Below are 15,125 nucleotides of genomic sequence, written 5' to 3' on the forward strand. Positions count from 1 at the left end.
TGCTTAAAGCTTCTTTTGGGGTGGGGAGGAGGTGGGATGGGGCCTTGTAAACAGCGTTAGGGTGGTCTTCCACTGTGCTTAGTTGGCGTTGTCTGTTTGAATGACCCATGGACCCTAGCAGTATGTAGAGTGGCATGGAATATTACAGTAATACTTGTGTTTTGGAAAACGTCAGTGTAGTGGTTTGCTGAATTTGTAAGGCCAGTGTGCAAAAGCAGGTTCTGTAAACTATACTTCTGTGCCAGTAAACAGAAATCAATTCCTAAATGTAAAAGTATATTGCCTTCATAGGTACTTAAGTCCTTTAGTCCAGGGAAAAATAGTAGGAGCACGCTTTACTGGAGGATATGGATGTAGGGTGAGAGAATATGGCAAGGGTTTTGCTGTATGACAGAGAAGAGCAGGTCACATGAAGTGTGTGGTATTTTTCTTGGAGAATCGGGACTTAGTTCTGTTTGTTACAACTTCAGAAACTACAGTTTAATCCTCTTAATGCATAAGAAATTATATCTTATGGAATTCAAGTATTGAAGGCTTTATTGGGTAAGACTACCCTTATTTTCACTATTAAGGCTAACTAATGTGATTTGACTTGGGGGGGGGGGGAAAGCTGTTTTGTGTGTTGTGCTTTTACTTACTTTGTTTCTGCTTTCTTCCCTCTCCTCCCTGTTACTCGCCTGTGAAATCATCTCATCAGGGATGCGCGTAAGTTCACTTAGGAATTTATAGTAAGAAATGAGGAAACTCTTAAAACATAAGCAATGTTCTTAGATGTCTTGTATCCCCACAGTGTTGTTGAATTCAAGATGGAAGAAAGCATGAAAAAGGCTGCAGAGGTTTTGAACAAGCATAGTCTTGGTGGAAGACCATTGAAAGTGAAAGAAGTAAGACGTGCATCTGTCTTTTCAGTATGTTGAATTTGAAGGCGAAAGGGTAGTTCTTAGTCAAGATTATGGCTGGCTCATTTGAGGATAAGAATAATAGTCAAAAAGGAGGACTCATCAAATAGGGTTAAAAAAGACAGTCAACCTTTTTTTTTTTTTGCCATCAGCATGCATTGCTGAACTTAAGTTTGAATGTGACTGTCAAGAGTGAACTTGACTTAAAGAATAGATGCTGATGGTAGCAATGCAGAACTCGGACAAAGCGAGAGTTTGGCTTTAACTGCAGGTATATTTTCTTTAGTGATTTGAAGAAAAAACCTTCACAAATATTGTTTGTTCTTGAATGCCTTCCCTTTTAATTCTGCACCATAACGACTGTATTCTACAAAGAATTCCGTGGAATAAGCTGGTTTCTGAAATACTTCAAAGATTTACTTCCATTTTAATGGCTTTGCTACTGTCAACCAGTATGACATGCTCAACTGTACCATGAGTTAATTCTTAACCACTGACAAGTTTAAAGTTTTAGTCCAACAGTTTGGAAGTTGTAGCTGTGTTGAAGGGTCAATTAAACAAAAATAAAAAGGGACTTATTTCAGTGTTAGCATTGACTCTTGGCCTTAGGGTATGGGAGCTATGTTCTTGGCTAAGCAGGCTTCATGTCCTGTCCTGCATTGCCCACTTAATGGTGGGGGGTGAAGGATGCCTGCATGAGTATAAGATAGAGAATGTGTGCAGAAGGTCTGCCCTTAGCAACCCGCTTCTTGCTGTAGTTGGAGGAGTGCTTGGGAAGAAGGATGGAGACGGTGAGTGGCAGCGCTTCTCAGATCTGGCAGATCTTGTAAGTAGAGTAATGAATTCTGGGGGCAGCAGCCACCTTCTAGGCGCAAGCCATCTTCCAGCACTACTGACCTCTTGCTACCCTTTAAAGGAAGGAAATGGTGAAATGGGAGGTTAGAAAAACAGAGTTGTAAAAAGCTGTTGAGAGTGGGCTGTGTCTGGGGTCAGTTTTCCTGTTAATGATAGACCATTAGCACGGGAAGTCAGGTTACCCTTTGGCAACCTGAGAAGAGGTGGTTGTAATTTGCCCAACTCTTCATGAAACTGTTGTCATACTTAAACACTTTTTGTCACAGAACAGAAATGATACCTGAAATTGGTGAAGAAGCATTTTACCAGGATTTAGGGACTTTAGCAACACCTACCCTAGCCAAGTGCCCTGGTCTGACTGCGTGGAATGAATTAAGTTATTGTGGATGACCAGTAGCATCAGTTTTGCCACCTGTCTGGTCCACACCTCTCCTTGCTGCCTATCTCGCTGCTGAGGAGCATGAAGGCCTTCAAGTGACGTAATAAAAATTCATGGCAGAGTAGATAAAGCTCATTGCCTGATCAGAAGACTTTAGTTTGTATGACAACTGCTCTTGGCTTTCTATTGGAGCTAACCTGGTTTTAAGCAATACCGTATTTTAACAGTGAAATAGTAAATTTAAATTGAGAAGTGACTTGTATTCACTTTAATGTGTTCTCCACCTCAGACTAATATAATTTTCTGTAGCTGAAATAATCATGTGGAAAGTTATCCTTTCTCCAGTTTTCAAAACATGCTATTGTTTAGCCTTAAAATTCAGATCAAGATTCAAATTAACTCAAATAGCTTTTATTTTTAAAGCATCTCTATTTCTGAATAACTAATTCTATTTGACATTTCACTTTCTTCAACAGTCTTGTGGTGCTGGTGCATTTTGCTCACTGAATAATAAATACAGTGTGACATTTCCAACCTAAGTAACATAGGTTCACCTTGTATTGTGAAGGTGCTTACATTCACTTTCAGTATAAAGCAAAGTGACGATAACTAATCTTATTTCCTTCCTTGAATTCTTCATCCTATTCTTCATGTTCTCTAGCATGCCCTAAAATTGTGGGATTATGTAGTAATAGGGGGATACATTAAAAGGGGTTTTTTGGGGGGTTAGAAAGCCAGTGTGTGTGTGTGTGGAAATGCATTGCCCAAACCAATAGTCTTGAAATTTTACACACTGTATCTTGTCTCATAAAGAAGTCCAAGTGCAAGGTACTTGAATTGTTGCGTTGTTTTGAAGATGCCAAGAACCTTCCCAATGCCATTCTGGGTTTCAGTCTTTGGAACAGATGTAGCTGTGAGGTTTATTGTTGGTATTGAATAGTAGGTGAACACTTTCAGAATCAGGGGAAATGCATGAGTAGGAATAACTTGATAACTTGAAGGGTGCTGGCATATTGGCTAAAAGAAAAAAAAAAAAGTGGATGGCAATGATATGTGAAATAGTTGGCTAGAGATCTGTGGGGAGCAGATAGCCCTGTATAAGGGGAAACCCTGTCATCTTTTGACAGTTTTAGCCATGCCACTAAATCCCCACACATTTAGTGGAGTATAGAGGGAACCGAGTATGTTGTTACTTTTTTTGCAGGATCCTGATGGGGAGCACGCCAGGAGGGCAATGCAGAAGGTCATGGCAGCAGCTGGTGGAATGGGAATTGGTCCAGGCCCAGGTGGCCCTGGCATGATCAATATCCCGCCTAGCATACTCAACAATCCCAACATACCCAACGAGATCATTCATGCCTTACAGGCAGGGAGGCTGGGAAGCACTGTCTTTGTTGCAAACGTAAGTGCTGTGTAATCTGTGAACAGAGTATCTGGGTCTTAACTGAGTTAAATCTAGTAAATTAGAAGAAATGCCTTAGACTTTCAGCTTTGTTCCAGTAAAACTGAGTAGTAACTTATTCTGTGGCTAGCCTTGTTGATTCTCTGCACCAGTGAAGCTGTAAATTAAGATGTATTCTATATGTTATGGTGTCTATTAATTTGTATTTTTGAACAAAGCCAAGAACATTGCATTAAGCTCTGTAGCATTCTTTATGCTATTTAAATTTTATCCTATCTCTGTGAAGACTCTTCGTTTAAGAGTGCTTATAGTGGGAAAGGAAACGTAAGAACACTAAAACTCTCTTGATGGAAATCTTTCTCATACTTCCAATATCACTTGTCTTCTAGTTGGATTACAAAGTTGGTTGGAAGAAACTGAAAGAAGTATTCAGCATGGCTGGTGTCGTCGTTCGTGCAGACATACTAGAAGACAAAGACGGGAAAAGTCGTGGGATCGGCACTGTCACTTTTGAGCAAGCTATAGAGGCTGTTCAGGCTATATGTATCCTTGAAGAGTAATGATGGTAAATAGCAGGCAAATAACTTGGTGAACAAAGCAGGATGAAAATACAAATTGTAGGTTTACAAGTGAGGATATTGCTATGGCACAGAAAGTCAAGCCATTGCAGGGGATGTAAAATGTAAAGAAAACGGGAAAAGCGAAAAAAAGTCTGTCCTGAAAGAATTGTGGCTGTTTGCTCAGAGTAATTAACAAAGTGGATTCTCTTTCCTACATGGATATGTGTCTAGCCCCAGTAATAAATGCCTGTCTCTAGGCTGTAGCTAGTATTAAAATGCAATTTCTGAGGGAAGATTTCCTGTGGTGGAGGTAAGGGAGGAATGCAACAGGTCCATTTGCAATGTAGGATGGCTCACCCTAGTGTGTTCCTCTGTTCCCTGTATCCTGACACACTCCAAGCAGTGGTTTGCTATGTGGCAATCTACAAAACCCAAACCAAACAACAACAAAGTACGGATACTACTGTGTACGTGATCTCTCAACTTGTGCCTTTGGTATGGAAAGGAGAAAAATATTTCCCTCTATCCCCTCCCAAAGTTCCTCTTTCTATTTGAATGTTAATTCCATTCTGCATGTGCACCTAGTAAGTTAAACTTTGTGGGAGCAACACTTGTAGAAATTTCATGATTCACTAGTGTGGCATGCTTCCAAATTTGACTATTTGTTGATTTGAAAATGTTGAGAACTTTGGCATATGTTCTTCTGGTTTAAACTTAAACACCTAGGCTGGTTTGGAGTCCCATTTTGAGTGATCTCTTAATGAACTTAACCAGAAGAGTATTTTTAAGTCATGTTTTAATTTTAAAAAGCTGTTCTTTGAATATTTAGTTATTTGGATTTCAGACCTCTTTAGTTTTGGAGAAGGCAGAAGGAACTTTGATAATTTGAATGATAGCTTAAGCAACCTGGAGATGTGTGGTTTTCTGACTGGGTTTTTGTACTCGGCATCAGATAGCACTGAGAGCTTTAAGACTTTGTGTGGTCCTAGTGCTTGAACAATGATCCTTAATGAAACAACAGCGATGTTTAATGGACAGCTGCTGTTTGACAGACCGATGCATGTAAAAATGGTAAGTATGTTCGAATTCATAGGGCTTTTTGAACTGGGAATTGTGCTCCTGGGTTTGGATGATGTGTGGTTTCAAGGTTGGGTCGAAATATGGGGAGGGGAAGTGTGTGACTTGCCTAGTTCCTAGTGATGTCAGCTCATGCTATTGGGGAAGGTTAATTATGATTACTTTGCTAAAAGACAATCATAAATACAGTAAAGATTGCTTTAAGTTTCTCTTTTAATTAAAAAAAAAGGCAAGAAATAATTTCTTTCTTTTCTCACAAACTTTAATGTATTGAAATGCGTTTAGGACGAACGAGCCTTTCCCAAAGGAGACTTCTTTCCTCCAGAGCGACCCCAACAACTTCCTCGTAAGTCTCTCCTACATGACTGAACATGTTATGTTTTTTATTTTGTTGTTTGGCAACTGGGGCCTGATCCCAGCCCCAGTAAGACTCTGCTTCAAACTTTGGAAAGCTGGGATCCAAATGGTCTGCATAGTATCAAAGGGGGAAATAGTAAAGAAGAGCTGCTCAGTCTTGCCTTTTTTTTTTTTTTTGGGGGTACTACTTTCAGCTCATAGCTAGAAACTTGTCTTAAAACAGCATCCCATTCACGTTCTCAAGGCTTCCAAATCTCTCAATTGCAATTCAAAGACCCCGATGCCTTGTAAAACTACTGCTAATAGTGGGTTTTAATGGACACATAATTAATCAGTCAATAGGGAAAAATGTGCCTCCTTTTCCATGATGGTATTCTGGGTATCCCATGTTTTTTCTTCAATTGAAAGGGCTGAATTGAGGACCTGAGAATCTTCCAGGTCTTCAGGTTTCTAAATGAGATCTTATCACCGTATATAAATATCTGAAGGGAGGGTATAAAGAGGGAGCCAGGCCCTTTCGGTGGTGCCCAATGACAGGGCAAGAGGCAGTAAGCATAAACTGAAACACAGGAGACTCCATCTGAATGTAAGGAAACGTTATTGTGCAGGTGACCGAGTGCTGGAACAACAGGTTGCCTGGAGAGCCTGTGGAGCCTCCATCCTTGGGGTTATTCAAAAGCTGTCAGGACACGGTCCTGGGCAGCCAGCTCTGGGTAACCCTGCTTGAGCCAGCGGGGTTGGAGCAGATGGCCTCCAGAGGTCCCTTCCAACCACAACCATGCTGTGATAAGATACTGGAAGTATTGACCAGGAAGAGCCTGCGTTGGAAGGGAAGAGCTGGAGGTGGGAGGACACAGGCTTGATTTGCTTAAATACAGCACAACCGTAAAGTGTGGCTGTTAATGTAATTCTGTTAATTCAGCCAGTTGCTGTTTTCTTAGGTTTGGGAACCAAACCTCTTGTGTGCTGCTAACGTACACAACTTCAGTGATCGTCAATCAATCATCCCTTAATTAGTTCAGTTTCTGTGTATCTGTCAAAGCCTTATTCAGCAGCAGTATCATTCATGGTTTTTATTGCTGCCTTGATTTTCTGTAATGGCATACCTCTTTTTCAAGAGAAAGTCATTGGGTTCCAACTAATTATCTTTGTATAAAACTCAAAAATGCCAATGGAAGCCTGTTTCTTGGCCTTTATTGGGGTGGGGAAGGGGTATCCTGTGTTGTTTTAAAACAAGATTCAACACTTCCTCTGTGTGTTATGCTGAGCTGTAAATGAGGAAGTCCTCTTTGCATAGGCAAAGAATGCCATTAAGCTGTTTTGATGCAAGTGCAAGCAGAGAACTCTTCCTTCCTGATCAACTATAAGGAAAATATGAGGGCTTTTTCTTCTTTCTTTGGACTGGGGAATCCTTAACTCATTTTGGGTACAGGAAGAGTCAAAATTATGACTGGGAATGATATACTTTGTTTGCTTAGAGAAGAGGCTGGCTGTGTGCTCTGAATTCTATAGGTGGCTATCATAATGACAGGTTGAACTTTGTGGTTAAATTCTTACCTGCAAGGGAAGAACCTTGGCAAAGGTGGAAATAAGCCATTTGTCAATCAAGGGTAATATTGTGCAAAGGTTAGATGATCTTCATACTAAATTGCCCACTCTATTCTCCTTAGATTGAGGAGTTGCACAAAGTAAGCAGTGTTCTAGCCAGTTATTTTTCAGGAGTCAGCTTAAAACCAACCAACCAAGTTTTCTCAGTAGTAAGATGGAAAATGGATTATGAGGAAAAAAAATTTGAGATAGTTTTTAGTATATTTCAAGACACACCTACTCTGGATTTACTATACACTTTCATGCTTTAAGTACAAACCCCAAAGTGGGAACACAGCAAGCTTTTTTGGAGAATGGAAGTCAATTACTTAAGAATAAAACTTGCTGTTTTGTCAAACTATGGAAAGAAGGCTTTTTTGATATCTGAATATTTTCTTCAGATGGTCTTGGTGGTATTGGCATGGGATTAGGACCTGGAGGTCAACCTATTGATGCAAATCATTTAAACAAAGGCATGGGAATGGGCAACATGGGACCTGGAGGTAAGAAGATTACTCCTATGCTTTTGTTTCATGAGAGCTTTAAGCTATGTAGAAGGTAGATAGCTTTGTTTTGCCTACACAAAGTTGAAGTGTCTTAGGAGTGTTAAAGCTAAATGAGTTTTTGTTCAGCTAAGTAATGAGCTTGATAATGGAAACTTGAATTTAACCAACTGCTCCATATTTTTTTTCCACTGTGGTCAAGGCACAGCTCTCATTTTCTGACTCTTGAGCATGAGCAGCAGACACTGCAAATATACATTAAACTTTTAAAACCATCTGTCACTTTTAACACTTATTAGTGGGCTTGCAAATCTTTGTTTAGGGTATGTTTAAATAGCACAAGTTTTAAAGAGCCACCTAAAAAGTAGCACACATTCAGCTTTCAATTTATAAATGCCTATGGGTTTTTCCCCTTTGCTGCTTTATTTTCTGAGAAGGAATGTTGCAATCTACTCCGAGTTATCACATGTAAGCTCTTCAGTACAAACTGTGGGCATGTTGTATGGTCTCTATTTCTACAGCCAGTCTAATGGCTGAGCTTTTATAGAATTACGTCTGCTATATAAAGCTTTCTCTTTTATTTTGAGGAATGGGAATGGAAGGCATGGGCTTTGGAATGAATAAAATGGGAGGTAAGCTGTGTTTTTTGACATGTATATAGCTCGGGCTTTCTGAAAGTCATGTAAACTTAGCCGTGTATGTTCAGCAGGCATTTGTGTTCTTTGAAACCATCACCGATTCCGTAATAACTTGTTCCTTTTCAAGTATCGATAAAACTGCTGTAGGTGTATGGGGGAAGGGTTAATACCTCAGATAAAACATGACCAGTGTTTTTTGTCATATGACTTGTTAAAACTGCCCTTGGCTTTGGAGATACGGTGTGACCAAATCCTGGCCAAATCTTGTTTTGTGAATCCGTGATAGAGTTGTCTTGGTGCCTGTGGAAACGTTCTGTGATGAAAGCAGCTTATGCGGGTGAAGTGTGATGTTAAGTTGAAATGCATTGCTAACAAATCCTTGACAAATATTTTCTTTTAGGAATGGAAGGTCCTTTCGGTGGCATGGAAAACATCGGTCGCTTCCCAGCTGGGATGAACATGGGCAGAATGAGCGGTAGGCATTAGTTTTTTGTACGTCCAACTCCTGACTTGTGGTCTCTGAAAGTGTAACACCGGATAGATTCTTTGGACTGGTTATTTTCCTCTTCTCAGCTTTCATTGGAAAAACTTAAAGCTTACAGCTGACATGGTGTCAGCAAGTCACTCATGGCCTCTGAGCTGTGGAAAACAAGTGATTCGTTGAGGTTGTCTTGAAGGACTAGTTTAGAAAGAGATAAACCGTGCTCTGTCTGCAAGCACCAGAAAGACTTCTCCAGAGCAAAGTAGCTGCCTCAAATGTGTTTGTCCATATTGAGAGGAGTTCTGCTTCTTCTTTTTTTTATCTCAAGAAGACATGCTAAAATCATCAGGAGAATATGATTAAAAAAAAAAAAAACAAACTTGCCCTGCTGTTAATCTTTAAAAATTATGCCTGTATTAAAGTGTTCTCTCAGGAGTCATTCAGACACCCTGAAGAACACATCAAACTTAATCTTTTCAGAGATGGATCGTGCCATGGGTGGAGGATTTGAAAGAGAATTTGGAAGAAATGAAATGGGAATGTCTCGTAGCTTTGGAGAGACCTTGGAGAGAGGAATAGGTAAGTGCACTAAGTGCTTTTCATATCTGAACTGTACATTAAAAAAAAATATTGTGTGTCTGAAAAAAGGGTATATTTTCTGTGCACTTGCTGTAATAGTTTGGTTTTGATCAAACTCCTAAGAGCTGTATGGAAGGCAATGGATACTCTAGTAGTGATCTGTGGGGCTGTGTAACAGAATTTCAGATGGAACAGGAAGCCACTTGCAGACTAATACACTGCCTTGTGTCTTGAAACTTCATGCTAAACTTCCGTATATGTGTGTGGCGTAGCGGAAGGTTCTGAATTATGTGTGACCCAGTCCTGTCACTGTCTGTGGCCTAGACAGTAGGGAGGAAAAACACACTGAAACCTCAATTTCCTTCCCTTCCTCCCAGACATTTTAGGAATCTGGTATAGACTCACACATCAGATGGTTGAAGAGAATGTTCTACTGTGTCACTAAACAGTAAAATTAGTGCTTTTCTGTTGGTCTCGTCTCTTGAACCCCAGTGGGAAAAGGAAGACTATCAATATAGTAAATAACTTGGTGGAAAATATTACTTGAACTGAGCAAGGACAGTGCAGTGCTGTTCTGTCTGTAGCAGCTTTGAGATGGCAAAAGGTATTAATCAGGCTTTGTGGAAAGATTAGAACTTAAATATTTTTAATATCATCTGTGAGCATCTGTTCCATGTGTGTACAGCCTGATTCAGCCAGTTCCTGTGATTGCTCTGTTAATTTGATGTAACTTAAGCTCATTTTTAAAGAAAGTGAAATGCAGTACACTGTTGCTGATACAACTCAGATGACTTCTTATAAAATTGGATCTTGGATGCAAGGAAAGGTGATCTTTTTTTATAAGTCATTAAAAAAAGTCCTTACCTTAAAGTCAAAGTTGCAAAGCAAATACAGCCTTCAAAAAACTCAAAGCACTAAAAGCAGCAATTCAGTTACAGTAACTCATTACATTATGATATGTTAAAAAAGCAATAAAAGTAGTTTTGAGGGAGATAATCTTTAAATAGACAAGCAATATTATGCATTAAAAGACTTCTGAAAAAAGATTACTGGAAGACTAGAAAAAAAATGCTTTTAGACTGTCGGCTTTGCTGGCAGTCGTCCATTTTTTTTTAATGCTATTGGTAAGATACAAATTTTTTTTCAGTGAAAACAAAGTCCCACTCCTTCCTGCTGCCCGTATAACGTTTAGCTTTCTAGCAAGTTGCCCAATGACTCTCTGGAAATATTGGACTATTTCAGTAAAGTAGTAGTCAAAACTACTGAATTTCTGAAACAAAGCTGAACCCAAATCTCTCAAAGTTGGCAGACTTCCCCCCTTCCCAACTTACAAAATTAATTTTATCTGCTTAATGGCTGAATCACAACATTTAGTAACCAAGAGTCGGCTCTGCCTGCCAGCACAGGAGTGCAGTCTCCCTTTTCTGGGAGACTCTAAAAACAAATGCACAATGCGGCTGGCTTTCAGCTGAAGAAACACTAAGTGTTCGTTGCTGGTTTTTCTTCATTTTAAAAAAAAAAGCCCACTTGCACCAGTACAAACGTCATGTAACCCCAAACCATTCTGTGTTATTTAAAGTACTACTGAAGCTCAAAATACTCAAGCAGGATGAGTGCTGTTCATAAATGTTGTTGCTTCAGTTTTCTTGAGCATAGGCTCATCTTAGGGTTATGAATCCTGTTTGCATTAAAGGTATGTAGATAAGCACACACTTTCTTCGGGGCTTTTTTTCTCCCCCCCCCCCCCCCCCCCCCCCCAATAGGTATCACGCTCAACGTGATTATTTCTTTTACAGTGCTGCAGTGCTAAACTTGATTTGATAGATAAGCCAAGATCCTTTGTACAGCAGCAAAATGGCCTAAGCTGTAGGGGAGTGATTCTCTTGGTGCAGGAACTCGAAGACTCTGTAGCAGAGTCAGGACAGCTCAGTCAAGGGATTTTATGTAGCAGCTATAGAAACCCTGTTCTTGTGTTTTATGGTTTTATGGCACAGGCAACCTTTTTATATTTCTTTCCACGCAAAAGGCCAAGTGCGCTTTGTGACTGTATAACGGTCATTTTCCTGCGGTTCTTATGTGGAATTTACTTTTTTTTTCTTGGAGCTCTGATGATAAGAGGGCTCTTAGGTTTGGGCAAGCTTTTCTTGTAAAAGTCTTCCTGGCTTGGCAAAAGCAATCTTTGAGTTGTGTGGCAAGGGTGATGTGATTTCATTCTTCTTCCAAGCAATCTATATTTGAACTGTAATTTCAGTTACTAAATTACTACTCTTGCTGTGTAATCCCCAGTGTGCTGCACAGGACACCTAGCAGCTAGGATTATATTTAAAATAACTACTTTTTGCCATCTGAACTTCTCCTAGGTTTGCGTATGCCTTCAAAATTTTCTCCTTTGTTTTTTTTTTTTTTCTGTAAGGCTTTCTTTGTGCATACAGAAGTTAAGCTCCTTATCAAAGGGATAAACTTTTTTCCATCCCAACTGCAGTATGTGGTCCAATGAGAAGACTGCTCCCCTAAATCATGTGTTGTAGTCATGATGGGCTGCCTAATTGACAACAGTGCTGCTCTTACCATCTGAAACAGAACTTTGCTTCGTATTCCACAGCAAGGGAGTGCACAGTGTGCAGTCACTTTTCCGAATGATGATAAAGCTTGAAAGCATTTCAGTAGTGTAAGCATGCATTAGTGGGTGTTTTTGTCCTTCTCTGATTACTGATAAACTGTGTTGTGTTCCAGGTGGTGGAAATGCCAGCATTCCTGGGATTGAGAGGATGGCACCTGGCATTGATCGTATGGGCTCAGGAATAGAAAGAATACCTTCTGGGATGGGGCATGGGATGGAGAGAGTAGGGTCAGAAATAGACAGGATGGGTCTTGTTTTGGATCGCATGAGCTCCAACGTGGAGAGAATGGGTTCAGGAATTGATCGGATGGCCCCTCTAGGCATAGATCACATCGCTCCTAACATTGAGAGGATGGGCCCAGCTATTGAGAGAATGGGTTCTGGCATAGAAAGAATGGGTTCTGGAATAGGCTTTGGTATCGAGAGAATGGGCGCTGCCATCGACCGTGTTGGCACCACTATGGACAGAATGGGATCAGGTGTAGAACGTATGGGTTCTGGCATGGATAGGATGGGCATAGGCATGGAGCGTATGGTCCCTGCTGGAATGGGAACTGGAATGGGTCAGGTCATAGAGAGAATGCCGGCTGGTTTGGATCGCATAGGTGCCACTCCTATGGAAAGAATAGGAATAGATCGTATGGGTGCTGCTGGCATGGAGAGAATGGGCTTGGAGCGCATTGGAGCCACTAATATGGAAAGAATGGGTCCTGCTATGGGACAGGGCATGGGAGCAGGCATAGATCGAATGGGACTTGCAATGGGAAGCAATTTTGAAAGACCAATGGACATGGAACGTGGAAACTTTGCAGGCAATTTTGCAGGCTCCCTTGGAGGAACTGGAGGACCTGCAGCTGGGGTGGCCAGAAAAGCCTGTCAGATATTTGTGAGAAATGTGAGTAGCCTTATTCCTACCTCTCCTTCCTCCTGACATTAATTGGTACTGATGTATTGATCTCATCTGTGCTCGGTTGACTTCAGTCAGAATATCTAATACTGGGTGCTGCCAAAGGTGGAGGAGTTAGGTAGGCTTTTGTGAGTTGGAGCCATTTCCTTAACAGGAGAAGGGCTCCCAGCATCTCTAAGTGAAGATGCTGAACAACAGCTGTCCCTGGACAGAAAACAAGTTTTGGAGAGTTGGTAGTGTTTGCAAGAGGTTCAGATCCTTAGTAACAGTCTGTTCTTCTCTTTTCACAGCTGCCTTTTGATTTTACGTGGAAAATGCTGAAAGATAAATTTAACGAATGTGGTAAGTTACTTTATCCCTGGTAATTACTCTGAGAATGGAATATGAATTAAACGGGAACTCCTGGTTCTATATGTCCCTGACACTATTATCTCAGCTAAAATGTCACTTAGACAATACCAGATCTTAACTCTGACAAGCATTGTGAGGATGTTTACCATCCCAGCTGTTCCAGCAAGAAAAGAAATAAATGCCTGGCCATTTGATAACCCAGTTAACATGTGCTTTTTTAAAGTGTTTGTTCCCTTCTCCATCTCGGGGGCTGGGTTTATCACGTGGATAGCCTCTTTGTAATTGCAGAAAGAGATGGGAATAGGGGATATGGAAGTCCTGAGAACTGCTGAAAAACATTTGCACAGATTCTCTTCATCTAAACGAACACAGTTGTCTGGGAAAACTGTGCTTAAAAAAAAAAGCCCAAATTGAAAGAATTCTGAATTCAGCTACTGACTGTTGAGGTGTGCTGCTCAGCTTCGGGCAGTTTTTTCATGGCAGTGGTTGCTGTGCCCAGACCTTGCTCCCCAGTATCTTGTGCTGCTTGTCTGATGGCAAAACCAAGTCCCAGCCTCATCAGTTATGACATGAAGTGTGTGTTGACCAGTTGGATAGGGCCTGTTAGCTTGTGCTTTGCTCCATTCATCTCCTTCTGGTGCTGCTGCTTGAGTGAGAATTGAAAGAACTGCTTGGAATTAATTCACTTCTTAAACAAAGAACAATTCTTTCAAACAATGACTTGGTAAAGTTGTCCTGCAGCTTTGTTTCAAGTAATGGTGGCTTCTGAAGGTACACTTTCTGTGGCTTAAGGTGGAGAACTGTGATTTGATATAGAGTTACGTGGTACCTGTGAGGTTAAATGAGACCCTTTCTTTTCTTTTTAAGGTCATGTGCTGTATGCTGATATCAAGATGGAGAATGGGAAGTCTAAAGGATGTGGTGTGGTTAGATTTGAGTCCCCAGAAGTAGCCGAGCGAGCCTGTCGTATGATGAATGGGATACAGCTCCGTGGGAGGGAGATTGATGTGCGAATTGATAGAAATGCTTAAGTAGTTGCCTTTTTAACACTGATACCAGATCTTTCAATTTTTATTTTTTCCTGTTAACCATTTTAATTTGACTGGATGTAAAGGTGTTTAAAAAAAATTCAGTTGCTTTCTGGAGTAATTTTAATTACTTTTTTAACAAATGGATTTCCATTTTACTGTTTTTTGCATTGAAACTGCAATGTGCACAATCTTTTTTTGTAGTTGTGGCATCTTTTTGACATTACGGATGTAAACAGTATGACTTTGATAATAAATGCAAGTTAAAGATTTCAGTCACAGCATCAGTTACTGGCCGCACATCCTATGCTTGCAAAAATATCTGTTAACTGAGCTCAGTAAACTAGAATTTGTATTCTTTTGTGAAGTGTCAAGAAAGAATGTTCCTCTTGGTTGTCAGTTTATGACAGTATGAATCGATCTTTAAAATAATGCATTTGTGCATTCATTTTAGTGTTTGAATGTCTTCGGGGTACACGGGGGCTTCCTGTTCCTGTATTTGGACCTAATCAATGACCACTCTTAGCAAAAGGCTGGTAGCTTTTTTTTTCCTCCAGTGGCAACGCTGATTTAAAAAATAAAATAAAATGTCCTCTACCTTCAGTTGTGTCAGTGCCATTCTGAAGGCCTGAACTGAAAATGGATTTAAAAACCTCTTTAAAAAAAAAAAAAGTGTAGAGTATTTCCATGGGAGCCCTGCACACAGGTATGTCGTTTCCAGTCAGGGGTGAGGTGGAAGGCAGGAGGTGTGGGTTATTTCACCTCCTGCAACTAGTTTTAATGACACAAATGGAAAGTGATTATTTTTGAGTGGGAATTCTTGTAGTGGGAGAGCTGAAGCTTTATGCCAAAGGGAGGATTTCTTGCCTTTAACCTTGGTTTGAGAGCTGTGTAGCCTCCAG

At 40.4% G+C, this 15,125-nt stretch overlaps 1 protein-coding gene across 4 annotated transcripts; it reads left to right on the plus strand.

Moving 5' to 3' along the window:
• Positions 1-604: 604 nt before the first annotated feature.
• HNRNPM (heterogeneous nuclear ribonucleoprotein M) lies at positions 605-14,826 on the plus strand. Of its 4 annotated transcripts, none has more exons than XM_064469649.1 (13): positions 605-705; positions 791-908; positions 3,338-3,535; positions 3,925-4,078; positions 5,117-5,166; positions 5,458-5,518; positions 7,518-7,619; positions 8,207-8,251; positions 8,658-8,732; positions 9,219-9,317; positions 12,051-12,832; positions 13,135-13,186; positions 14,063-14,826. In XM_064469649.1, the coding sequence occupies exons 2-13, from the start codon at positions 807-809 to the stop codon at positions 14,224-14,226; spliced, it is 1,884 nt and encodes a 627-aa protein (XP_064325719.1). In that variant the 5' UTR covers positions 605-705; positions 791-806; the 3' UTR covers positions 14,227-14,826. The 4 variants fall into 4 exon arrangements, with proteins under 4 accessions (XP_064325719.1, XP_009507103.2, XP_064325718.1 ...); XM_009508808.2 differs by having other exon boundaries at positions 608-705; positions 791-884; XM_064469648.1 differs by lacking the exons at positions 605-705; positions 7,518-7,619.
• Positions 14,827-15,125: the final 299 nt, after the last annotated feature.

Source organism: Phalacrocorax carbo, chromosome 19 (genome assembly GCF_963921805.1).
Source record: "Phalacrocorax carbo chromosome 19, bPhaCar2.1, whole genome shotgun sequence".
In the NCBI taxonomy this organism is placed as follows: domain Eukaryota; kingdom Metazoa; phylum Chordata; class Aves; order Suliformes; family Phalacrocoracidae; genus Phalacrocorax; species Phalacrocorax carbo.